At 53.7% G+C, this 27,791-nt stretch overlaps 1 protein-coding gene across 2 annotated transcripts in view; it reads right to left on the bottom strand.

Annotated features, from left to right (window-relative positions):
- The window catches only part of NME9 (NME/NM23 family member 9), a 109,535-nt gene extending 91,396 nt beyond the window's left edge, over window positions 1–18,139 (bottom strand). For both annotated transcript variants that reach the window (XM_075317600.1, XM_075317601.1), the window contains exons 1-3: window positions 18,043–18,139; window positions 8,678–8,735; window positions 3,770–3,873 (exon numbers count right to left, since the gene is read on the bottom strand). In XM_075317600.1, coding sequence (XP_075173715.1) covers window positions 3,770–3,873; window positions 8,678–8,735; window positions 18,043–18,075 — 195 coding nt within the window. In that variant the 5' untranslated portion in view covers window positions 18,076–18,139. The remainder of the gene's footprint in view (window positions 1–3,769; window positions 3,874–8,677; window positions 8,736–18,042) is intronic.
- Between the last annotated feature and the right edge of the window lie 9,652 nt (window positions 18,140–27,791).

Below are 27,791 nucleotides of genomic sequence, written 5' to 3'. Positions count from 1 at the left end.
ATGGTCTCACAAGTACCATGTATACCATCTCATACTCCGGCTCACTTTTTTGTTTTTATGTAGTTTTTTTGTATTCAGTACAAACAGGGAGTGGCCCCCTTCTCAGCGAGCTGGACATTTCAATCTGTGAATCCCCCTGACTGTGTGTGTCCTGTTGGGACCCGGTCGCTCTCAGCCCTTAGCCACATTGAGGCCTATTTTAGACCCATGGTAAGGTTTTAATATTAGAGAGTGTAGGTACTATCCCAACTGGGTACACCTTGGCGTTGGTGGGATAGCTTTATGCTTTTTTTGATCAAAAACAGTGTTTACTAAGTACCCTATGTTTATATGCACTATGCTTTTATTTTTGTTACAGCAGGGTATTTTTTCACAATTTTTTCCTTGGTTTCTCTTTGTCTCATGGCCAGTGTGAACATGGTCTCACAAGTACCATGTATACCATCTCATACTCCGGCTCACTTTTTTGTTTTTATGTAGTTTTTTTGTATTCAGTACAAACAGGGAGTGGCCCCCTTCTCAGCGAGCTGGACATTTCAATCTGTGAATCCCCCTGACTGTGTGTGTCCTGTTGGGACCCGGTCGCTCTCAGCCCTTAGCCACATTGAGGCCTATTTTAGACCCATGGTAAGGTTTTAATATTAGAGAGTGTAGGTACTATCCCAACTGGGTACACCTTGGCGTTGGTGGGATAGCTTTATGCTTTTTTTGATCAAAAACAGTGTTTACTAAGTACCCTATGTTTATATGCACTATGCTTTTATTTTTGTTACAGCAGGGTATTTTTTCACAATTTTTTCCTTGGTTTCTCTTTGTCTCATGGCCAGTGTGAACATGGTCTCACAAGTACCATGTATACCATCTCATACTCCGGCTCACTTTTTTGTTTTTATGTAGTTTTTTTGTATTCAGTACAAACAGGGAGTGGCCCCCTTCTCAGCGAGCTGGACATTTCAATCTGTGAATCCCCCTGACTGTGTGTGTCCTGTTGGGACCCGGTCGCTCTCAGCCCTTAGCCACATTGAGGCCTATTTTAGACCCATGGTAAGGTTTTAATATTAGAGAGTGTAGGTACTATCCCAACTGGGTACACCTTGGCGTTGGTGGGATAGCTTTATGCTTTTTTTGATCAAAAACAGTGTTTACTAAGTACCCTATGTTTATATGCACTATGCTTTTATTTTTGTTACAGCAGGGTATTTTTTCACAATTTTTTCCTTGGTTTCTCTTTGTCTCATGGCCAGTGTGAACATGGTCTCACAAGTACCATGTATACCATCTCATACTCCGGCTCACTTTTTTGTTTTTATGTAGTTTTTTTGTATTCAGTACAAACAGGGAGTGGCCCCCTTCTCAGCGAGCTGGACATTTCAATCTGTGAATCCCCCTGACTGTGTGTGTCCTGTTGGGACCCGGTCGCTCTCAGCCCTTAGCCACATTGAGGCCTATTTTAGACCCATGGTAAGGTTTTAATATTAGAGAGTGTAGGTACTATCCCAACTGGGTACACCTTGGCGTTGGTGGGATAGCTTTATGCTTTTTTTGATCAAAAACAGTGTTTACTAAGTACCCTATGTTTATATGCACTATGCTTTTATTTTTGTTACAGCAGGGTATTTTTTCACAATTTTTTCCTTGGTTTCTCTTTGTCTCATGGCCAGTGTGAACATGGTCTCACAAGTACCATGTATACCATCTCATACTCCGGCTCACTTTTTTGTTTTTCTGTATCCTCTTCCTCGGATGTCCCTGCTGCTGATGCTGTAGTCCATGACTTTTCTACAATTTGGGACTCTGTCAAGACGTCCCTTGGGACGTGCTTCCCTGCGGATGAAGAGACAAGCAGACAAGAGGCGTCTGGATCCCCCGTGTTTCTCTCCAGGAGATCTGGTCTGGCTTGCTTCCAAGTACGTCCGATTGAAGCTACCATCATACAAGCTGGGTCATCGCTACATCGGGCCGTTTAAGGTCATCAGCAAAATAAATGAGGTCTCCTACAAGCTGCAGCTCCCGGCCACGATGAGAATACCCAACTCCTTCCACGTCTCCCTGCTCAAGCCGGTTGTCCTTGGTCCCTTCCCCGCTGCTGCCAGTTCTGCTCCTCCTCCTATTGCTGATGATGACATCTATGCGGTAAGGGATATCGTGGCCATGAAAACCGTACGAGGCCGACAGTTCTTCCTGGTGGACTGGGCAGGGTATGGTCCTGAGGATAGGTCCTGGGAACCCCGGGAGAATGTGGGTACTCCTCTGATACGTGCCTTCCTGTCCCGGTTGCGGGGAGGGTGGCGTGGGGGGGGGGTACTGTCACGCTCCCTGGGTCCCCTGCCTTGCTTCCCGGCTCCCCTGCCTCGCTCCCCGGCTCACCTGCCACGCTCCCCGGCTTCCCTGCCTCGCTCCCCGGCTCCTCTGTCAGGCGTCCCCCGCTCCACAGCCTCCAGCCCCCATCACCTGCGCTCCCCAGGCGGCTCGGTCCCCGCACCCGGCGCCCGTCGGCAGCTCTGCTCCAGGCTGGCTCCCCTGCCTCCTGTTCACCGCTCCCTGCCCTGGCTTCTGGCACCCGGGCGCGCGCGCGCGGTCATTGACCCTTTCTTAAAGGGCCAGTATCCTCCAACAGGATATTGAAGGATCAGGTACTGGATATATAGGGGGATCCTTTCCAAGTGGGCGGGGCCTGTTCTTCGTGTTTTCTAAGCTAGGAGTCAGGTCTCCTTGTGTCTGTGATATACTCACCTATCTCTCTCGTAGAGCCGATCCTGCCTCACCAACCGGTCCTGACGATACCCGAACCCCGAACGGTGACGGCCTGCCATCCCGTCAGCTCCTGCCATCTCCGATCCCTGTGGTGACCCGTCTTCTCGCTCCATTGGTTCCGGACTCTGCCTGACGACATCTCGGCCTCCGAACCTGAGCTCCGTCACCCGGACTACCATCAGAGACCCCGTGGTCCCAGGGACTTCTTTAATCCACTCCTCTACACGGACTGTCCTGCTAGTGCTCTGGCTACCGGGCACCTTGCCCTCGGTGAGGTGTTCAGCCCAGTGGATCCACCTCCGGGGTCTGCCCGTCCACCTGGCCCTAACAGTATTGAAATTGATCGGACCATACGCTGTTTTTTTAAATGATTTATTTAAATGTTTTTTAAAAAAAAGCTGCATGGGGATATTCCTATTTTGATACACAACCAAGATAAGCGCATGGCTGGGGGCTGCAGCCTGCAGCCATGAGCTTTATCTGTGCTTATATCAATAGATGGGGGGACCCTACGACAATTTTATTTATTTATATTATACCACGATATACAGTAGATGCGCAGACAGAGTCTGTGATTCTAACCATTCACAGACGCTGTTTGTGGGCGGGGTTTGACTGGAGCCAATCAGAGACACTGGGGGGCGTGAAAAGCAGAGAATATGTATGAGAGATAATTAGCGGCATCAGAAATACAATACTTGACATGGCTGTGATGGGGCCGAGAGTGGGTTTTCTGCAAATGCACACTTACTGAACATTGCCGATTTTGAGGAAAGTACTTGGTAAGCCAAGCCCGAACGAACCGGCCAAGGCTCGTACAGAATCTGAAATTGGCAAATGCGAACTGGCTTCGCTCATCTCTACACATGAATAGTAGGTCTGCCCCGTTGTCCGTGTCCCTTGTGTGTGCTGTTTGGCTCTTTTTATTCAGTGGCATGCAAACAAATTAACACTTGAGATTAAAAAAAAATAATGATTTCCATGCTTTCGATTCATCTTACATTGTAGTTCTTACCACGGCAAACTGCAGGAGGTCATCTCCTAGTTCATTTTTGATTTTTCGGAACAGACTCACAGTTGTTTTGCACGGACCGCACCAGGCCTGATAAACATCCACCACTAAGAATTAAGAATAAACACTAAGCTAGGCTCTAGTTATGCACAATCTCTTATTGTTAGGAGGAGACCCTGACAATAAGGTGAAGAAGAGTACGCGGCACAGCAGATCACGTTCGGTTTGAGCAGTCACCCATCTATACTTGGTACATATGGTGTCGGGCTTCAGCCTCACAGCCTTATAATCAAAGAGCAATAAGAGAAACCAGAGGATTCCAACAGATAAATGTAAAAAAGTAATTCCTCTTTATTCCATCGAGAAAAGTCAGCGGCGTTTCATCAGATGCTGTGGTCTCTCTCTTTTTGAAATAAGCTGACCCCATGATCAGGACGTTCTGCTGTGGGGACCTACAACAACTGGCTTAATCATCAGGGAAATGTATTAGTAAAGTCCTCCATGCTCATTAAAAAACAGTTGTTGTAACTTGTGGGACCAACCGCCCATCTAATGTGCACAGGAGACTCCTGCTTCATCCGGACTGATGATATCAGGAAATTGGTATTCAATGCCCAGACCTTTTGTTCTCCCACCAGATAAGCAGGTGTCTGACAGCGGCCCAGTCACACTAAACAACTTACCAGCGATCCCAACAACGATACAACCTGATAGGGATCGCTGGTAAGTTGCTAGGAGGTCGCTGGTGAGATGTCACACTAAGCGACGCTCCAGCGATCCCACCAGCAACCTGACTTGGCAGGGATCGCTGGAGCGTGGCTACACGGGTTGCTGGTGAGCTGTCACACAGGCAGATCTCACCAGCAACCAGTGACCAGCCCCCAGCCAGCAGCGCCACGTGGAAGCGATGCTGCGCTTGGTAACTAAGGTAAATATCGGGTAACCAACCCGATATTTACCTTGGTTACCAGCGCACACCGCTTAGTGCTGGCTCCCTGCACACCTAGCCACAGTACACATCGGGTTAATTACCCGATGTGTACTGTGGCTACGTGTGCAGAGAGCAGGAGCCGGCACTGACAGCGTGAGAGCGGCGGACGCTGGTAACGAAGGTAAATATCGGGTAACCAAGGAAAGGGCTTCTTGGTTACCCGATATTTACATTGGTTACCAGCGTCCGCAGAAGCCGGCTCCTGCTGCCTGCACATTTAGTTGTTGCTCTGTCGCTGTCACACACAGCGATGTGCGCTTCACAGTGGGAGAGCAACAACTAAAAAATGGCCCAGGACATTCAGCAACAACCAACGACCTCACATCAGGGGCCGGGTTGTTGCTGGATGTCACACACAGCAACATCGCTAGCTACATCGCTGCTACGCCACAAAAGTTGTTCCTTAGCAGCGATGTTGCTAGCGATGTTCCTTAGTGAGACGTGGCTCTTACTCCACTTTCCCCATCAGAACACGAGCAGACTCGGACAAACCAAGCATACATGAGAAAGGAAAGCCTCAATAGGGAATGAAGGGAGTGGTGGTGGATAGTAAAGATAGCCACCCCATTCTAGCGATGATAAATGTTCCCCATTCTACCAACTGATGGGAGTATCAGCGGTCAGATACCCACCGATCTACAAGTTATCAGCTATCCTGTGGATGGGAGATTACTTGTTTTAAACGGATAATGCCTTTATTATTATTAGCTTTTCTAAAGGCCCCGTTACACGCAACGACGTATCTAACGATAAATCGCCGGGGTCACGGATTCCGTGACGCACATCCGGCATCGTTAGCGACGTTGTTGCATGTGACAGCTACGAAAGACCGTTAACGATCAAAAATACTCACCTTATCGTTGATCGTTGACACGTCGTTCATTTTCAAAAAATCTTTGATTGTTGAGGATGCAGGTTGTTTGTCGTTGCCGAGGCAGCATACATCGCTACGTGTGACACCTCGGGAACGACAAACTACAACTTACCTGCGGCCAGCGGCAATGAGGAATGAGGTGGGCGGGATGTTACGGCCACTCATCTCCGCCCCTCCACTTCTATTGGGCGGCCGCGCAGTGACGCCGCTGTGACGCCGCAAGAACCGCCCCCTTAGAAAGGAGGCGGTTCGCCGGCCACAGCGACGTTGCTAGGCAGGTAAGTCCGTGTGACTGCTCCTAACGATATTGTGCGCCACTATTTGCGCAGCGATTTGCCCGTGATGCACAAATGACGGGGCGGGCACGCTCGCTAGCGATATCACTGCGTGTAACGGGGCCTTAATACATTTCAATTAAAAAGTTCCCATGCTACTCTGTTTTATTTATTTTTTTACTTCCCAATGGATCACACTTTGAGAATTCCCAGTGCATGCTGGGATACTCAAGCAAGACGTCATTGGGGGAAGGGTCTGCAGTCACTGCCATAGCTGCTTTACCCACCCTGAAATGAAGCGTCATCAGTGATGTCCATTTCAGGCACTGGGCTATACCCTGCTCTAATGAACATGTGGCTCTTTTCAATTCCGTGAAATGCTCAGAACAAGCTCCCTTGTCGCTGTGCGATGTTACACTTCTACACAGTGCGCTCTCTCAATGGCTCTAATGAGAAAAGACGAGACAGCAAGAGAGTGCACTGTCAGTGCTCATTATAAAAGGAAGAAGGCAATGAGAAGGGAGAGCAGAGAGGCAATGAGCCACACTTTCCAGTCTGTTTTGGGGGCTGGGGCAGGTCTCTGCTTATCCCGCTTGCCAGTTTCTCTCTTACAATGCACACTGACAGTGCACTCTTTTGCTGGGTCGTCACTGCTCAATGGAGCCGGCAAGGGAGAGCACTGTCACTGTGCAGTGAGAAGGATATTGCACAGTGAGCAGAGAGCTCGTATTGAGCATACAACGGAAATTGCAATAGATGCATGCTCAGTACAGCAGGGACTATCTCAGCCCCTAAACTGGAGGTCACTGATGACGATTCATTTCAGGGTGAGGAAAGCAGCTGAGACAGTGATGGCAACCTCTAGCCCCTGATCCCGTCACGCTTGAAAAGCAGCATCGGAGGTGAGGATACACTTTTTTATTTTTATAGGGGCGAACATGGGGAAATAGAAGGGGTTGTCTAAGTGTTGGAGACATCCCCTATAAATAGACAGAAATTTAGGATGAAAATCAACATTACTTTCAGGCCACCCATTTAAATGTTGAATTTCTTTGCAGGGCCACCAGAAGGAAATAATCATTTCCAACTGAAATCAATGTGCTGGCTGTGTAATCTAAGCACACGGTAGGTACTCTTGAGAGATATTCCTGCTATGTTCTCTCCACTATATTGAATAGTTGAGCTTCCTAAAAGGATACTCCTCTATAAAATAATCTTTCTCTTTTAAAGGGAATGTGTTAGCAAATTTTTGCTATGTAATCTGAGAGCACCATAACGTAAGGGCAGACACCTTACAATGATGTGTCACTTACTGGGCTGTGTTTTGCTGTTTTAATAAAATCATTGTTTTATTTGCAGGGGATTATCATTATGAGACAAGTGACCTTGTGCCTACTGGTCCATTGAGTCCCCCAGCACTGATTAGCAACTCTCTGTCACTATACAATGTAAACAGGAAGCTGAGGTATGGGCCCCCAGTATACTAAGTGTTACATCGCTGGAATCAGGGTCTCTGTCCCTACCTCATTGTGCTGTCAGATTACAGAAATGCCCTACTTTGCACCTTTTGGTCACAATGTACAGCAGTGTACAAAGACCTGACAGTAGACATCTTTGACTTCCGGTGTCTGGTAACTAATGACATTTAGTAGGACAGAAAGAACAGAAAGCCTTAAGTTGCTCATCGCTCCTTGTTCTGTACGAGCAGTGAAATCTAAGCCTGATCTTAGTGATTGCTCCTGGTGTCTTTCTATTTTTGTCTTATACATAAAATGGACACAGCATAAAAAAATACAGCCTGTAATATGGCAAATGTAATGTGTACCTGGAGAAACAATAATTTGGCTATCTTACTCAGTCCTGCACTATAATTTATTCTTCAAAAGTAGAGGTACACTTTAAAAGGGTTGTCTGGCCTCAATGTGTAAGTATACACACTCTATCAAAAACAGGGCAAATATCGCCAGCACTCACTTCTATTGCTCTATGTGCCAGCAGACTTATGAATCCTCACAGTGTGCTCACTCCACACTGTCAGGATTCTCTGGAGCCAGCACCGGGAGCAGGTGGGGGCATGACTACAAATATGCCATTTGCTAACATGCAGTCATGTGTCAACTAGACGTGCGCGGCCTCACTCAATGCAAGTGAACTGAGCAAGGCTGGATACGACTAGTTGGAATGTGGCTGTGTGTATACAGTGTGTCCACCCATATCCTGTCCACCGCCATTAACTTGAGAACGGCGGCACCTATAGGCATAGAAGTGGTGTCTAGGTATAGTAAAGTAGCCATGCGGTATCGCTTCACTTCCACAGCCTTGTGAGTTTTACACATTCTTATCATAGCATTTCTGTATGCAAGGTGTCGATTCGTATTGTATTGATGATGCCCTACAACTTTGTAATTCACTTTTTTTCTCTATCTCGTTCCGTTTTCCAAGATAAAAATGCTAACTCCGTTGTTTTCCACCAGGTGGCGCTATAGGTGGTTTCATTGCGTAGCGCATGAATACTTTACTATACCTAGACACCACTTCTATGCCTATAGCTGCCGCCGTTCTCAAGTTAATGGCGGTGGACAGGATATGGATGGACACACTGTACATATCACATACTTGTGGGCACATTTGGGTGCCCCTTCGCAGCGCTGTGGATCCTCACAGCACAGAGTGCAGACTTGTACCTTAAGGGCAGACAACCCCTTTAAAGTAAAAATCTAAGTTTACTGTTTCATACCCTGAAAATAATAAACACGATCTCCCCATCTTACCTATTATTCCTTTGGTTGACAGAACCTCCTCCCAATGTTCTTGATTATTTACGACTATCTGAAAATTGCAAATATAGACAATAAGACAATATGATCACATTCATGGTTTTGACGTCCACTTGTGCTAAATGTGTCCGAAAATACTAATTGAGACTATAAATGTAACATTATTTTAATGAGATGTGTCATCAGATTATGCTGGCAAGAATAGTTTGTGATCAGGTCCGATCTCCTGGAGCTCTTCGCACCTCCTTAGGCCTCCTTCACATGCACGTGCCTCCGGTACGTGCTAGGTCTGTTCCCGTATGTACCGGAGACACGGACACACGTATGCCCATTAAAATCAATGGGTTTATGTGCACGCACGTGTTCGGCCATCGGTGTGGAGCAAACGTGTGCCCATGTGCCCCATATGGAGGCATGTCAGTTTTTCTCTGGCAGCACGGGTGTCACACGGCCCGCATCCATACCACACGGATGTAGTGTGGATGCAGTCCCGTGTGACACGCGCCGGAGAAACACACGTGTCATTGAAAAAATAAAAAGACACATACTCACCTTCTCCATCCCTGCAGTCTCTGCCACGGCTGTCACCTGCATCCGACACCCAGTGAATTTGAATAACGCATCTTCTTCACTGGGGGCCGGAAGCAGCGTGGCCTGTGCCGGACACTGTCATTCAGCACCACAGACAGCTCCGGATGAATCAGGTAAGGCGGGACTTTCCGTTCTCCGTGTGTTACTGCGTATAACGCACGGAGAACACGCATGTACCACAAACACGGCACACGTGGAGCAAACCACCCCTTTTATACGTCCGTGAAAAAAACGGTTAGTTTTTTTCATGGACGTGTGAAGGGGGCCTTAGGGGCACTTTGCACACTATGACATCGCAGGTGCGATGTCGGAGGGGTCATGTCGAAAGTGACGCACTTCCGGCGTCGCACTCGACATCGTAGTGTGTAAATCCTAGATGATACGATTAACGAGCGCAAAATCGCCTTAATCGTATCATCGGTGCAGCGTCTGGGAATTCCATAATTACGTGACTGCGACAGGTACGATGTTGTTCCTCGTTCCTGCGGCAGCAGACATCGCTGTGTATGAAGCCGCAGGAGCGAGGAACATCTCCTACCTGCGTCCTGCAGCTCACGCCGGCTATGCGGAAGGACAGAGGTGGGCGGGATGTTTGCATCACGCTCATCTCCGCATCTATTGGCCGCCTACCATGTGACGTCGCTATGACGCCGCACGACCCGCCCCCTTAATAAGGAGGCGGGTTGCCGGCCAGATCGACGTCGCAGGGCAAGGTGAGTCCATGTGAATCTGCCGTAGCGATAATGTTCGCTACGGCAGCTATGACAAGATATCGCTGCTGCGACGGGGGCGGGGAATATCGCGCTCGGCATCGCAGCATCGGCTTGCGATGTCGTAGTGTGCAAAGTGCTGCTAAGAGAGATTGACAATCTATAGATTTTCAGGTAAGGGAAGACGGACATCAGATCGGGTCCCAGGTGTGGAGAAGAGGGAGAGATTAATTTCTCCATCTTCTCCATTGTCTATCTCTGTGTATATCGCGCTGCACTCAGATGTCATCAGTGCAGTCTGATGTTTCACTCGCTACCATAGACTTGTATGGGGCGCTCCATCCAATATACGCTGCCACTCACAGCATGCTATGATTTTATTTCTCATACCCCATTCATTTCTATGGAATGTACGGAAATAACGTAGCTCAGCTGCTCTTGGCGGTCTCCGTCGCCCCACGCTCAGTGATCGGGGCCCAAACAGCGGATGGACTCACAGATGTCGTTTTGTTGGGTTCTGTTTTTGTCTATGGGATATACTGACCATGTTTGATCAGTGTGGTGGGTCTGATTTTCAGGCACTTTGCTTTCATGTGTCCATTTTACTATCAGGGTGACAGTTTTTCTTGTATTCAATAACAATAATAATTCCAAACAATTCCTGGACATCAAACAGTAAAAATCGGACAGCGCTCTGATGACACACACCGGAGACACATTTATCTGCAAGGGTGACTCTGATCCCTGACCGATATTCATTGGTTTGTGTATAGTCTGTAAATAATCACAAAAATGTGAACAGCGCCATATAATGGGCACCTATGTGTGAACAGCGCCATATAATGGGCACCTATGTGTGAACAGCGCCATATAATGGGCACCTATGTGTGAACAGCACCATATAATGGGCACCTATGTGTAAACAGCGCCATATAATGGGCACCTATGTGTAAACAGCGCCATATAATGGGCACCTATGTGTGAACAGCGCCATATAATGGGCACCTATGTGTGAACAGCGCCATATAATGGGCACCTATGTGTGAACAGCACCATATAATGGGCACCTATGTGTGAACAGCGCTATATAATGGGCACCTGTCACGGCCGGGCGGTCGGGTAGACCCAGGAGGTGGATCCACTGGACCGGACTCTAAGATGGTGGTAAGGAGTCCGGCAGCTGAAGCACTGAAGGGCGGCAGAACAGTCCGTGCAAGTGAGGGCAGCGGAGGAGTCCCTGGGACCACGGAGTCACAGATGGTGGTACTGGTGACGTAGCTCAGGTTCGGAAGCCGAGATGATAGTAGGCGGGGTCCGGAACCTCTGGAGCGGGATGACGGGTCACCGCAGGGATCCGAGATGGTACGGACTGTCAGTTGGCAGACGGACAGCGTGCGGGGTTCAGGACACGGCAGACTGGATGGCGCGGCAGGTACGGCTCTACAAAGAGAGATAGGTGAGTATAGGCACATAAACACCAGGAGACCTGACTCCTAGCTCAGGGAACACGAAGATCAGGCCCCGCCCCCTTGGACAATGACCCCCTATATACCCTGTACCTGTGCAACCTCATTTCCTGTTAATGGACGCTGGCCCTTTAAGAAAGGGTCAGTGACCGCGCGCGCGCCCTAATGCGCATGCGCGCCGCCCGAGTGCCAGAAGCCAGGGAAGGAGGCTGCGAGGAGGACGCAGGGGAGCCGGCCAGGTCCAGGGAAGCTGTCGGGCGCCGGGATCGGGGTCCAGGGACCCTGGGACGGACGGGATCCGGTGGCTGGAGAGCGGGGAGCGTGGCAGGTGAGCCGGGGAGCGGGGGTGAGGACCCGGGAAGCGTGACAGTACCCCCCCCCCCCACGCCCCCCTCCCCGCAACCGGGACATGAAGGCACGGATAAGAGGAGTGCCCACGTTCTCCCTGGGCTCCCAAGACCTATCCTCAGGACCATACCCCTCCCAGTCCACCAGGAAGAACTGCCGACCTCGTACGGTCTTCATGGCCACGATATCCCTTACCGCATAGATGTCATCATCGGCAATAGGTGGAGGAGCCGGACTGGCAGCAGCGGAGAAAGGACCAAGGACAACCGGCTTGAGCAGGGAGACGTGGAATGAGTTGGGTATCCTCATCGTGGCCGGGAGCTGTAGCTTGTAGGATACCTCATTGATCTTGCGGAGGACCTTAAACGGCCCGATGTAGCGAGGACCCAGCTTGTAGGACGGTATCTTCAATCGGATGTACTGGGAAGCAAGCCAGACCAGGTCACCAGGAGAGAAACACGGAGGATCCAGACGTCTCTTGTCAGCGTGTTTCTTCATCCGCTGGGAAGCGCGCCCAAGGGACGCCTTGACAGAGTCCCAAATGGTAGCAAAGTCACGGACAGCAGTATCAGCAGCCGGGACATCCGATGAAGGGGATATAGGCAGCGGGACGGCGGGCTGAAGTCCGTAAACAACATGGAAGGGTGATTTGGAGGATGACTCACTGACGTGGTGGTTATGGGCGAATTCAGCCCAAGGCAGAAGCGAGGACCAGTCGTCGTGATGGGCGTTGACATAGTGACGTAGGTATGAGGTCAAGATTTGATTGACCCTCTCCACTTGGCCATTAGACTGAGGATGGTAAGCAGAGGAAAAGTCCAGAGTCACTCCCAGATGTTTGCATAGAGCCCTCCAGAAGCGGGAGGTGAACTGGGTTCCTCTGTCGGACACGATGTGGGATGGAAAGCCATGCAAGCGAAAGATGTGATGTATATAGGCTTCCGCGAGTTCCTGAGCTGAGGGCAGTCCAGCCATAGGGACGAAATGAGCCATTTTGGAGAATCGATCAACCACGACCCATATGACTGTGTGCCCGGAGGATAATGGCAAGTCCGTAATAAAGTCCATAGCTATGTGTTGCCACGGGACTGAGGGTATCGGCAGAGGCAGAAGACGGCCATGGGGCAAGTGGTTGGGCGTCTTGTTCCTGGCACAGGAGGAGCAGGCAGAGACAAAAGCAGCGACGTCCGTGCGAAGGGATGGCCACCAGTAATGGCGTACAATCGCACCCCATGTTCTCTTCTGGCCTGCATGGCCGGCTGTTTTTGATGCATGACCCCAGTGTAACACTTTTTGCCTGTCGGTCTCAGAGACATAGGTCTTCCCGGGCGGTATCTGGGCTAGAGTGACAGGGGCCACCGGAACGATGTTGCTAGGACAGATGATGGGTTGGGTAGTCGCTTCCTCCTGCTCCATGGGCATGAAAGACCTGGACAAGGCATCAGCGCGTACATTCTTGTCCGCGGGTCGGAAGTGAAGCTGAAAGTCAAACCTGGCAAAGAATAAAGACCACCTGGCTTGCCGTGGGTTCAGTCGCTGAGCGGACCGCAGGTATTCCAAGTTCTTGTGGTCAGTGTAAATTATCACGGGATACACTGCACCTTCCAGGAGGTAGCGCCATTCCTCCAGTGCCAGTTTGACTGCCAAGAGCTCTCGGTCCCCGATGGTGTAGTTGCGTTCAGACGCTGAGAAGCCCTTGGAGAAGAATCCGCAAGTCACCATCTTCCCGGAGGAGGATTTCTGCATGAGCACTGCTCCGGCTCCTGAGGAGGAGGCATCCACCTCCAAGGTGAACTGGCGGTTTAACTCCGGACGGTGGAGTACAGGAGAGGAAGCAAAAGCTCGCTTCAATGAGCCAAACGCGGCGTCGGCCGCAGGCGACCAGTCCTTTGGATTTGCCTCTTTCTTAGTCAAAGCGGAAAGTGGAGCAGTCAGAGCAGAGAAGTGAGGGATGAATTGGCGGTAGTAGTTGGCGAATCCCAGGAAGCGTTGGATTGCTTTCAGTCCAGAAGGGGGAGGCCAGTTGAGAATGGCGGAGACCTTCTTGGGATCCATCTGCAGTCCAGTCTCAGAGATGACGTACCCCAAAAAGGGGAGTGTAGACTGCTCAAAGACACACTTCTCATACTTTGCGTACAGGCGATTCTCTCTCAATCTTCGTAGAACCAGCTGTACGTGCTCTCTGTGGGTTGAGAGGTCCGGAGAGAAGACAAGGATGTCATCTAGATATACTACCACACAGGTGTAGAGGAGGTCTCGGAACACGTCGTTCACCAGTTCTTGGAAGACGGCAGGAGCATTACACAGGCCGAAGGGCATCACGCAGTACTCATAATGTCCATCGCGCGTATTGAACGCGGTCTTCCATTCGTCACCAGAGCGGATGCGCACCAGATTGTAAGCACCCCGAAGGTCCAGCTTGGTGAACACACGAGCCCCCCTAAGTCGGTCAAACAATTCGGGGATGAGCGGCAGAGGGTACTTGTTTTTGACTGTGATCTGATTCAGACCCCGGTAGTCGATGCAGGGGCGTAAATCGCCCTCTTTTTTCTTGACAAAGAAGAAACCTGCTCCAGCAGGAGAGGAGGACCTCCGAATGAATCCCCTTGCCAGGCTCTCTGAGATGTAAGCAGACATAGCCCTTGTTTCGGCTGGAGATAAAGGATATATCCGTCCTCGTGGTGGCGTTGTTCCAGGGAGCAGGTCGATGGCACAATCGTATGGACGATGTGGCGGCAGTACCTCGGATTCCTTTTTATCAAAGACATCCGCAAAGGTCCAATAGGCCGAGGGCAGCCCCGGTAGGTTCTCAGGAACCAGAGGTTGTCGGATGGGTTGTGTGGATTTTAGACATCTCTCATGACACGAAGAACCCCAGCGGGTGATGTCGCCTGTACCCCAGCTGACTGATGGTTCGTGGGCCCGTAACCATGGAAGACCCAGCAGGATCTGATGGGACATGTGAGGGAGGACGTAGAAGGCGATGGTCTCGGTGTGAAGAGCACCGATCCGCAGTTCAACCGGCCTGGTGGTCCAGGAGATGGTGTCAGAAAGGGGTCTCCCATCTACAGAGGCAATCACCAGGGGCTTGTTGAGTGGAATAACAGGCACTTGGTATTTGTCCACGGTGGCTTGCTGGATGAAATTGCCTGCTGCCCCGGAATCGAGGTAGGCCTCAGCCGTGAACCGCGTCTCTCCCGTTGTCACTTGCACGGTCCATGTGACCGGATCAGAGAGAGTCCCAGCACCTAGGGTGGCCTCTCCTACCAACCCTAGGCTTTGGAGTTTCCCGGCCTTTCCGGACAGGAACGGAGGAGGTGTGTGTCCTCACCACAGTAAAAGCAGAGGCCCTTAGCGAGCCGCTCTGCTCGTCGTTGTTCGGACTGCCGTATCCGGTCAATCTGCATGGGCTCGTGGACGGGAATCCCAGCGGTAGAAGACTGAGGTACGGAGGTCTTCTGTGGAGGAGAGGGATGCCGGACTGGACGTCTCTCCCGAGACAGCTCTTTGGAGCGCTCCTGAAAACGGATGTCTACTCGAGTTGCTAGGGCAATCAGGGCATCTAGGGTGGAGGGCACGTCACGGCCCGCCAACTCGTCTTTGATGCGGCTTGAGAGACCCTCCCAGAAGGCGGCTGTTAGGGCCTCATTATTCCAGCTGAGTTCTGAAGCCAACGTGCGGAAACGAATGGCGTATTGGCCCACCGTCAGTGTTCCTTGACGCAAGCGGAGAAGGGATGAAGCAGACGCAGAGGCGCGTCCCGGCTCGTCAAAAGTGCTGCGAAAGGCCTGCAGGAACTCTTGAAGATCCTTGGTCATAGGGTCCTCCTTTTCCCACAAGGGGTTCATCCACGCCAGCGCCTCGCCCTCCAGGTGAGACATTATAAAGGCGACCTTGGCTTGGTCAGAGGCGAACAGATGTGGCAGCTGCGTGAAATGAAGGGAACACTGGTTAATGAAGCCCCTGCAGGTCTTGGGATCTCCAGCATAACGAGGTGGTGAAGCCAACCGGAGTTGGGAAGCACCCGACGAGGCTGCCACTGGTGCGGGAGCCGTGGATTGTCCATTGGAGGACCTGGGTGCCGCAGGCGTCATGGAAGCTTGTAACGTGTACAGGCGGGTGTCCACGGAGGTCATAAATTGCAGCATGCGGGTCTGGACTTCACGCTGGCGTTGGAGTTCCTCTTGCAGGGCCAATAGTGCTGCAGCGGGATCCATGGCCTGATCTTACTGTCACGGCCGGGCGGTCGGGTAGACCCAGGAGGTGGATCCACTGGACCGGACTCTAAGATGGTGGTAAGGAGTCCGGCAGCTGAAGCACTGAAGGGCGGCAGAACAGTCCGTGCAAGTGAGGGCAGCGGAGGAGTCCCTGGGACCACGGAGTCACAGATGGTGGTACTGGTGACGTAGCTCAGGTTCGGAAGCCGAGATGATAGTAGGCGGGGTCCGGAACCTCTGGAGCGGGATGACGGGTCACCGCAGGGATCCGAGATGGTACGGACTGTCAGTTGGCAGACGGACAGCGTGCGGGGTTCAGGACACGGCAGACTGGATGGCGCGGCAGGTACGGCTCTACAAAGAGAGATAGGTGAGTATAGGCACATAAACACCAGGAGACCTGACTCCTAGCTCAGGGAACACGAAGATCAGGCCCCGCCCCCTTGGACAATGACCCCCTATATACCCTGTACCTGTGCAACCTCATTTCCTGTTAATGGACGCTGGCCCTTTAAGAAAGGGTCAGTGACCGCGCGCGCGCCCTAATGCGCATGCGCGCCGCCCGAGTGCCAGAAGCCAGGGAAGGAGGCTGCGAGGAGGACGCAGGGGAGCCGGCCAGGTCCAGGGAAGCTGTCGGGCGCCGGGATCGGGGTCCAGGGACCCTGGGACGGACGGGATCCGGTGGCTGGAGAGCGGGGAGCGTGGCAGGTGAGCCGGGGAGCGGGGGTGAGGACCCGGGAAGCGTGACAGCACCTATGTGTGAACAGCACCATATAATGGGCACCTATGTGTGAACAGCGCTATATAATGGGCACCTATGTGTGAACAGCACCATATAATGGGCACCTATGTGTGAACAGCACCATATAATGGGCACCTATGTGTGAACAGCACCATATAATGGGCACCTATGTGTAAACAGCGCCATATAATGGGCACCTATGTGTAAACAGCGCCATATAATGGGCACCTATGTGTGAACAGCGCCATATAATGGGCACCTATGTGTAAACAGCGCCATATAATGGGCACCTATGTGTAAACAGCGCCATATAATGGGCACCTATGTGTGAACAGCGCCATATAATGGGCACCTATGTGTGAACAGCGCCATATAATGGGCACCTATGTGTGAACAGCGCCATATAATGGGCACCTATGTGTGAACAGCGCCATATAATGGGCACCTATGTGTAAACAGCACCATATAATGGGCACCTATGTGTGAACAGCGCCATATAATGGGCACCTATGTGTGAACAGCGCCATATAATGGGCACCTATGTGTGAACAGCACCATATAATGGGCACCTATGTGTGAACAGCACCATATAATGGGCACCTATGTGTGAACAGCACCATATAATGGGCACCTATGTGTAAACAGCACTATATAATGGGCACCTATGTGTAAACAGCACTATATAATGGGCACCTATGTGTAAACAGCACTATATAATGGGCACCTATGTGTGAACAGCGCCATATAATGGGCACCTATGTGTGAACAGCACTATATAATGGGCACCTATGTGTGAACAGTGTCATACAATGGGCACCTATGTGTGAACAGCGCCATATAATGAGCACCTATGTGTGAACAGCGCCATATAATGGGCACCTATGTGTGAACAGTGTCATACAATGGGCACCTATGTGTGAACCTTGCAGGTCATGTGATCAGGTTTTTGAGCGTCTTTTAATATTTCCAAAGGTGCAAAGTGGTTAATATAAATGATGGGACCGATTCTTTGGCGTTTTCCATGAAAAGACGATCTGTGCTTTATAATACAGGGCAAAGAGAAGGATCAAAAATGTCTAAAATGTGCTGAGGAACCTATAACAATAAACAAACAGGAAAAAATATTGGCGTTTCCTGACGTTCCCTCCTGGTAAAGATGTGGTGTGAACAAACCCCTACTCCCCTGCAGCTTTCTGGCAGACTGCAGTCAGATACATGATCCCTCACGCACCGATTCGCTCTCACCCTGACACCGGCCCCGGGAGGCGCCTCCACCGGCTCTCACCTGCAGGATAATGTCCTTCTTTTTACCGGCCATGTCTGCAGCGGAGCCGTCGCCTCGTACACAGGACGCTCAGCCTCAGCTCGGTCTCCTAGGAGACGGAACGCTGTTCCTGGGTCTCCATGACAACACAAGTAAACGCCTCACTGAGCCGCAGCTAAGAGAAGCAGGGGCCTGATAGGGCGGAGCGTAACCAGCTGCCCCGGGAAAGGCGTCCGGCGGCGCCTGCAGGGGGGAGTGCACTGGCCGAGAATCTATGGGATGGAGCTGTGCTGCGGGCTGTGTGCTGTGACGGCGGCACTGCTCTGCAATTACTATGTAGACAAGGGGCACAGAGAGAGAGAGCACACTGGGCACACAGAGAGAGCACACTGGGCACAGAGAGAGAGAGCACACTGGGCAGAGAGCACACTGGGCACAGAGAGAGAGAGCACACTGGGCAGAGAGAGAGAGCACACTGGGCAGAGAGCACACTGGGCACAGAGAGAGAGAGAGAGCACACTGGGCAGAGAGAGAGAGAGCACACTGGGCAGAGAGCACACTGGGCACAGAGAGAGAGAGCACACTGGGCAGAGAGAGAGAGAGCACACTGGGCAGAGAGCACACTGGGCAGAGAGCACACTGGGCAGAGAGAGAGAGCACACTGGGCAGAGAGAGAGATCACACTGGGCAGAGAGAGAGAGCACACTGGGCAGAGAGAGAGCACACTGGGCAGAGAGCACACTGGGCAGAGAGAGAGAGAGCACAATGGGCAGAGAGCACACTGGGCACAGAGAGAGAGAGAGAGCACACTGGGCAGAGAGCACACTGGGCACAGAGAGAGAGAGAGCACACTGGGCAGAGAGAGAGAGCACACTGGGCAGAGAGCACACTGGGCACAGAGAGAGAGAGCACACTGGGTAGAGAGAGAGAGCACACTGGGCAGAGAGCACACTGGGCACAGAGAGAGAGAGCACAATGGGCAGAGGGCACACTTGGCACAGAGAGAGAGACAGCACACTGGGCAGAGAGCACACTGGGCACAGAGAGAGAGAGCACACTGGGAAGAGAGCACACTGGGCACAGAGAGAGAGAGCACACTGGGCACAGAGAGCACACTGGGCAGAGCACACTGGGCACAGAGAGAGAGAGAGCACACTGGGCAGAGAGCACACTGGGCACAGAGAGAGAGAGAGCGCACACTGGGCAGAGAGAGAGAGCACACTGGGCAGAGAGCACACTGGGCACAGAGAGAGAGAGAGCACACTGGGTAGAGAGCACACTGGGCACAGAGAGAGAGAGCACACTGGGCAGAGAGATACAGCACACTGGGCAGAGAGCACACTGGGCACAGAGAGAGAGAGAGCACAATGGGCAGAGGGCACAGTGGGCACAGAGAGAGAGAGACAGCACACTGGGCAGAGAGCACACTGGGAAGAGAGCACACTGGGCACAGAGAGAGAGCACACTGGGCACAGAGAGAGAGAGAGCACACACTGGGCAGAGCACACTGGGCACAGAGAGAGAGCACACTGGGCAGAGAGCACACTGGGCACAGAGAGAGAGAGCGCACACTGGGCACAGAGAGAGCACACTGGGCAGAGAGCACACTGGGCACAGAGAGAGAGAGCACACTGGGTAGAAAGCACACTGGGCACAGAGAGAGAGAGCACACTGGGCAGAGAGATACAGCACACTGGGCAGAGAGCACACTGGGCACAGAGAGAGAGAGAGCACACTGGGAAGAGAGCACACTGGGCACAGAGAGAGAGCACACTGGGCACAGAGAGAGAGCACACTGGGTAGAGAGAGAGAGAGCACACTGGGCAGAGAGCACACTGGGCACAGAGAGAGAGAGCACAATGGGCAGAGGGCACACTGGGCACAGAGAGAGAGACAGCACACTGGGCAGAAAGCACACTGGGCACAGAGAGAGAGAGCACACTGGGAAGAGAGCACACTGGGCAGAGAGCACACTGGGCACAGAGAGAGAGAGAGAGAGAGCACACTGGGCAGAGAGAGAGCACACTGGGCACAGAGAGAGAGAGAGCACACTGGGCAGAGAGAGAGAGCACACTGGGCAGAGAGCACACTGGGCAGAGAGAGAGAGCACACTGGGCAGAGAGAGAGAGCACACTGGGCAGAGAGAGAGAGCACACTGGGCAGAGAGCACACTGGGCAGAGAGAGAGAGAGAGAGAGAGCACAATGGGCAGAGAGCACACTGGGCACAGAGAGAGAGAGAGAGCACAATGGGCAGAGAGCACACTGGGCACAGAGAGAGAGACAGCACACTGGGCAGAGAGCACACTGGGCACAGAGAGAGAGAGAGCACACTGGGCAGAGAGAGAGCACACTGGGCAGAGAGAGAGAGCACACTGGGCAGAGAGAGAGAGCACACTGGGCAGAGAGAGAGAGCACACTGGGCAGAGAGCACACTGGGCACAGAGAGAGAGAGCACAATGGGCAGAGGGCACACTGGGCACAGAGAGAGCACACTGGGCAGAGAGCACACTGGGCACAGAGAGAGAGAGCACAATGGGCAGAGGGCACACTGGGCACAGAGAGAGAGACAGCACACTGTGCAGAGAGCACACTGGGCACAGAGAGAGAGAGCACACTGGGAAGAGAGCACACTGGGCACAGAGAGAGAGAGCACACTGGGGACAGAGAGAGAGCACACTGGGCAGAGCACACTGGGCACAGAGAGAGAGAGAGCACACTGGGCAGAGAGCACACTGGGCACAGAGAGAGAGAGAGCGCACACTGGGCAGAGAGAGAGAGCACACTGGGCAGAGAGCACACTGGGCACAGAGAGAGAGAGCACACTGGGCACAGAGAGAGAGAGCACACTGGGCAGAGAGATACAGCACACTGGGCAGAGAGCACACTGGGCACAGAGAGAGAGAGAGAGCACAATGGGCAGAGGGCACACTGGACACAGAGAGAGAGACAGCACACTGGGCAGAGAGCACACTGGGCACAGAGAGAGAGAGCACACTGGGAAGAGAGCACACTGGGCACAGAGAGAGAGCACACTGGGCAGAGCACACTGGGCACAGAGAGAGAGAGAGCACACTGGGCAGAGAGCACACTGGGCACAGAGAGAGAGAGAGCACACTGGGCAGAGAGAGAGAGCACACTGGGCAGAGAGCACACTGGGCACAGAGAGAGAGCACACTGGGCAGAGAGCACACTGGGCACAGAGAGAGAGAGCGCACACTGGGCAGAGAGAGAGCACACTGGGCAGAGAGCACACTGGGCACAGAGAGAGAGAGCACACTGGGTAGAGAGCACACTGGGCACAGAGAGAGAGAGCACACTGGGCAGAGAGATACAGCACACTGGGCAGAGAGCACACTGGGCACAGAGAGAGAGAGCACACTGGGAAGAGAGCACACTGGGCACAGAGAGAGAGCACACTGGGCACAGAGAGAGAGCACACTGGGTAGAGAGAGAGAGAGAGCACACTGGGCAGAGAGCACACTGGGCACAGAGAGAGAGAGCACAATGGGCAGAGGGCACACTGGGCACAGAGAGAGAGACAGCACACTGGGCAGAAAGCACACTGGGCACAGAGAGAGAGAGCACACTGGGAAGAGAGCACACTGGGCAGAGAGCACACTGGGCACAGAGAGAGAGAGAGCACACTGGGCAGAGAGAGAGCACACTGGGCACAGAGAGAGAGAGAGCACACTGGGCAGAGAGAGAGAGCACACTGGGCAGAGAGCACACTGGGCAGAGAGAGAGAGCACACTGGGCAGAGAGAGAGATCACACTGGGCAGAGAGAGAGAGCACACTGGGCAGAGAGAGAGAGCACACTGGGCAGAGAGCACACTGGGCAGAGAGAGAGAGAGAGAGCACAATGGGCAGAGAGCACACTGGGCACAGAGAGAGAGAGAGAGCACAATGGGCAGAGAGCACACTGGGCACAGAGAGAGAGACAGCACACTGGGCAGAGAGCACACTGGGCACAGAGAGAGAGAGAGCACACTGGGCAGAGAGAGAGCACACTGGGCAGAGAGAGAGAGCACACTGGGCAGAGAGAGAGAGCACACTGGGCAGAGAGAGAGAGCACACTGGGCAGAGAGCACACTGGGCACAGAGAGAGAGAGCACAATGGGCAGAGGGCACACTGGGCACAGAGAGAGCACACTGGGCAGAGAGCACACTGGGCACAGAGAGAGAGAGCACAATGGGCAGAGGGCACACTGGGCACAGAGAGAGAGACAGCACACTGGGCAGAGAGCACACTGGGCACAGAGAGAGAGAGCACACTGGGAAGAGAGCACACTGGGCACAGAGAGAGAGAGCACACTGGGGACAGAGAGAGAGCACACTGGGCAGAGCACACTGGGCACAGAGAGAGAGAGAGAGCACACTGGGCAGAGAGCACACTGGGCACAGAGAGAGAGAGAGCGCACACTGGGCAGAGAGAGAGAGCACACTGGGCAGAGAGCACACTGGGCACAGAGAGAGAGAGCACACTGGGCACACAGAGAGAGAGCACACTGGGCAGAGAGATACAGCACACTGGGCAGAGAGCACACTGGGCACAGAGAGAGAGAGAGAGCACAATGGGCAGAGGGCACACTGGACACAGAGAGAGAGACAGCACACTGGGCAGAGAGCACACTGGGCACAGAGAGAGAGAGCACACTGGGAAGAGAGCACACTGGGCACAGAGAGAGAGCACACTGGGCAGAGCACACTGGGCACAGAGAGAGAGAGAGCACACTGGGCAGAGAGCACACTGGGCACAGAGAGAGAGAGAGCACACTGGGCAGAGAGAGAGAGCACACTGGGCAGAGAGCACACTGGGCACAGAGAGAGAGAGAGAGCACACTGGGTAGAGAGAGAGAGCACACTGGGCAGAGAGCACACTGGGCACAGAGAGAGAGAGCACAATGGGCAGAGGGCACACTGGGCACAGAGAGAGAGACAGCACACTGGGCAGAGAGCACACTGGGAAGAGAGCACACTGGGCACAGAGAGAGAGAGCACACTGGGCACAGAGAGCACACTGGGCAGAGCACACTGGGCACAGAGAGAGAGAGAGCACACTGGGCAGAGAGCACACTGGGCACAGAGAGAGAGAGCGCACACTGGGCAGAGAGCACACTGGGCACAGAGAGAGAGAGCACACTGGGTAGAGAGCACACTGGGCACAGAGAGAGAGAGCACACTGGGCAGAGAGATACAGCACACTGGGCAGAGAGCACACTGGGCACAGAGAGAGAGAGCACACTGGGAAGAGAGCACACTGGGCACAGAGAGAGAGCACACTGGGCAGAGCACACTGGGCACAGAGAGAGAGAGAGCACACTGGGCAGAGAGCACACTGGGCACAGAGAGAGAGAGAGCACACTGGGCAGAGAGAGAGAGCACACTGGGCAGAGAGCACACTGGGCACAGAGAGAGAGAGAGCACACTGGGTAGAGAGAGAGAGCACACTGGGCAGAGAGCACACTGGGCACAGAGAGAGAGAGCACAATGGGCAGAGGGCACACTGGGCACAGAGAGAGAGACAGCACACTGGGCAGAGAGCACACTGGGCACAGAGAGAGAGAGCACACTGGGAAGAGAGCACACTGGGCACAGAGAGAGAGAGCACACTGGGCACAGAGAGCACACTGGGCAGAGCACACTGGGCACAGAGAGAGAGAGAGCACACTGGGCAGAGAGCACACTGGGCACAGAGAGAGAGAGCGCACACTGGGCAGAGAGAGAGAGCACACTGGGCAGAGAGCACACTGGGCACAGAGAGAGAGAGAGAGCACACTGGGTAGAGAGCACACTGGGCACAGAGAGAGAGAGCACACTGGGCAGAGAGATACAGCACACTGGGCAGAGAGCACACTGGGCACAGAGAGAGAGAGCACAATGGGCAGAGGGCACAGTGGGCACAGAGAGAGAGAGACAGCACACTGGGCAGAGAGCACACTGGGAAGAGAGCACACTGGGCACAGAGAGAGAGCACACTGGGCACAGAGAGAGAGAGCACACTGGGCAGAGCACACTGGGCACAGAGAGAGAGCACACTGGGCAGAGAGCACACTGGGCACAGAGAGAGAGAGCGCACACTGGGCAGAGAGAGAGCACACTGGGCAGAGAGCACACTGGGCACAGAGAGAGAGAGCACACTGGGTAGAGAGCACACTGGGCACAGAGAGAGAGAGCACACTGGGCAGAGAGATACAGCACACTGGGCAGAGAGCACACTGGGCACAGAGAGAGAGAGAGCACACTGGGAAGAGAGCACACTGGGCACAGAGAGAGAGCACACTGGGCACAGAGAGAGAGCACACTGGGTAGAGAGAGAGAGAGCACACTGGGCAGAGAGCACACTGGGCACAGAGAGAGAGAGCACAATGGGCAGAGGGCACACTGGGCACAGAGAGAGAGACAGCACACTGGGCAGAGAGCACACTGGGCACAGAGAGAGAGAGTACACTGGGAAGAGAGCACACTGGGCACAGAGAGAGAGCACACTGGGCAGAGCACACTGGGCACAGAGAGAGAGAGCACACTGGGCAGAGAGCACACTGGGCACAGAGAGAGAGAGAGAGCACACTGGGCAGAGAGAGAGCACACTGGGCAGAGAGCACACTGGGCACAGAGAGAGAGAGAGCACACTGGGTAGAGAGAGAGAGCACACTGGGCAGAGAGCACACTGGGCACAGAGAGAGAGAGCACAATGGGCAGAGGGCACACTGGGCACAGAGAGAGAGACAGCACACTGGGCAGAGAGCACACTGGGCACAGAGAGAGAGAGCACACTGGGAAGAGAGCACACTGGGCACAGAGAGAGAGAGCACACTGGGCACAGAGAGCACACTGGGCAGAGCACACTGGGCACAGAGAGAGAGAGAGCACACTGGGCAGAGAGCACACTGGGCGCAGAGAGAGAGAGCGCACACTGGGCAGAGAGAGAGAGCACACTGGGCAGAGAGCACACTGGGCACAGAGAGAGAGAGAGCACACTGGGTAGAGAGCACACTGGGCACAGAGAGAGAGAGCACACTGGGCAGAGAGATACAGCACACTGGGCAGAGAGCACACTGGGCACAGAGAGAGAGAGCACAATGGGCAGAGGGCACAGTGGGCACAGAGAGAGAGAGACAGCACACTGGGCAGAGAGCACACTGGGAAGAGAGCACACTGGGCACAGAGAGAGAGCACACTGGGCACAGAGAGAGAGAGCACACTGGGCAGAGCACACTGGGCACAGAGAGAGAGCACACTAGGCAGAGAGCACACTGGGCACAGAGAGAGAGAGCGCACACTGGGCAGAGAGAGAGCACACTGGGCAGAGAGCACACTGGGCACAGAGAGAGAGAGCACACTGGGTAGAGAGCACACTGGGCACAGAGAGAGAGAGCACACTGGGCAGAGAGATACAGCACACTGGGCAGAGAGCACACTGGGCACAGAGAGAGAGAGAGCACACTGGGAAGAGAGCACACTGGGCACAGAGAGAGAGCACACTGGGCACAGAGAGAGAGCACACTGGGTAGAGAGAGAGAGCACACTGGGCAGAGAGCACACTGGGCACAGAGAGAGAGAGCACAATGGGCAGAGGGCACACTGGGCACAGAGAGAGAGACAGCACACTGGGCAGAAAGCACACTGGGCACAGAGAGAGAGAGCACACTGGGAAGAGAGCACACTGGGCACAGAGAGAGAGCACACTGGGCAGAGAGCACACTGGGCACAGAGAGAGAGAGAGAGCACACTGGGCAGAGAGAGAGCACACTGGGCAAAGAGAGAGAGAGAGCACACTGGGCAGAGAGAGAGAGCACACTGGGCAGAGAGCACACTGGGCAGAGAGAGAGAGCACACTGGGCAGAGAGAGAGATCACACTGGGCAGAGAGAGAGAGCACACTGGGCAGAGACAGAGAGCACACTGGGCAGAGAGCACACTGGGCAGAGAGAGAGAGAGCACAATGGGCAGAGAGCACACTGGGCACAGAGAGAGAGAGAGCACAATGGGCAGAGAGCACACTGGGCACAGAGAGAGAGACAGCACACTGGGCAGAGAGCACACTGGGCACAGAGAGAGAGAGAGCACACTGGGCAGAGAGAGAGCACACTGGGAAGAGAGAGAGAGCACACTGGGCAGAGAGAGAGAGCACACTGGGCAGAGAGAGAGAGCACACTGGGCAGAGAGCACACTGGGCACAGAGAGAGAGAGCACAATGGGCAGAGGGCACACTGGGCACAGAGAGAGCACACTGGGCAGAGAGCACACTGGGCACAGAGAGAGAGAGCACAATGGGCAGAGGGCACACTGGGCACAGAGAGAGAGACAGCACACTGGGCAGAGAGCACACTGGGCACAGAGAGAGAGAGCACACTGGGAAGAGAGCACACTGGGCACAGAGAGAGAGAGCACACTGGGCACAGAGAGAGAGCACACTGGGCAGAGCACACTGGGCACAGAGAGAGAGAGAGCACACTGGGCAGAGAGCACACTGGGCACAGAGAGAGAGAGAGCGCACACTGGGCAGAGAGAGAGCACACTGGGCAGAGAGCACACGGCACAGAGAGAGAGAGCACACTGGGCACAGAGAGAGAGAGCACACTGGGCAGAGAGATACAGCACACTGGGCAGAGAGCACACTGGGCACAGAGAGAGAGAGAGAGCACAATGGGCAGAGGGCACACTGGACACAGAGAGAGAGACAGCACACTGGGCAGAGAGCACACTGGGCACAGAGAGAGAGAGCACACTGGGAAGAGAGCACACTGGGCACAGAGAGAGAGCACACTGGGCAGAGCACACTGGGCACAGAGAGAGAGAGCACACTGGGCAGAGAGCACACTGGGCACAGAGAGAGAGAGAGCACACTGGGCAGAGAGAGAGAGCACACTGGGCAGAGAGCACACTGGGTAGAGAGAGAGAGCACACTGGGCAGAGAGCACACTGGGCACAGAGAGAGAGAGCACAATGGGCAGAGGGCACACTGGGCACAGAGAGAGAGACAGCACACTGGGCAGAGAGCACACTGGGAAGAGAGCACACTGGGCACAGAGAGAGAGAGCACACTGGGCACAGAGAGCACACTGGACAGAGCACACTGGGCACAGAGAGAGAGAGAGCACACTGGGCAGAGAGCACACTGGGCACAGAGAGAGAGAGCGCACACTGGGCAGAGAGAGAGCACACTGGGCAGAGAGCACACTGGGCACAGAGAGAGAGAGCACACTGGGTAGAGAGCACACTGGGCACAGAGAGAGAGAGCACACTGGGCAGAGAGATACAGCACACTGGGCAGAGAGCACACTGGGGACAGAGAGAGAGAGCACAATGGGCAGAGGGCACACTGGGCACAGAGAGAGAGACAGCACACTGGGCAGAGAGCACACTGGGCACAGAGAGAGAGAGCACACTGGGAAGAGAGCACACTGGGCACAGAGAGAGAGCACACTGGGCACAGAGAGAGAGCACACTGGGCAGAGCACACTGGGCACAGAGAGAGAGCACACTGGGCAGAGAGCACACTGGGCACAGAGAGAGAGAGCGCACACTGGGCAGAGAGAGAGCACACTGGGCAGAGAGCACACTGGGCACAGAGAGAGAGAGCACACTGGGTAGAGAGCACACTGGGCACAGAGAGAGAGAGCACACTGGGCAGAGAGATACAGCACACTGGGCAGAGAGCACACTGGGCACAGAGAGAGAGAGCACACTGGGAAGAGAGCACACTGGGCACAGAGAGAGAGCACACTGGGCACAGAGAGAGAGCACACTGGGTAGAGCAAACTGGGCA

The sequence above is a fragment of the Anomaloglossus baeobatrachus genome, chromosome 7, assembly GCF_048569485.1.
Source record: "Anomaloglossus baeobatrachus isolate aAnoBae1 chromosome 7, aAnoBae1.hap1, whole genome shotgun sequence".
Classification (NCBI taxonomy): domain Eukaryota; kingdom Metazoa; phylum Chordata; class Amphibia; order Anura; family Aromobatidae; genus Anomaloglossus; species Anomaloglossus baeobatrachus.
This window is presented reverse-complemented; position numbering and strand designations above follow the sequence as displayed.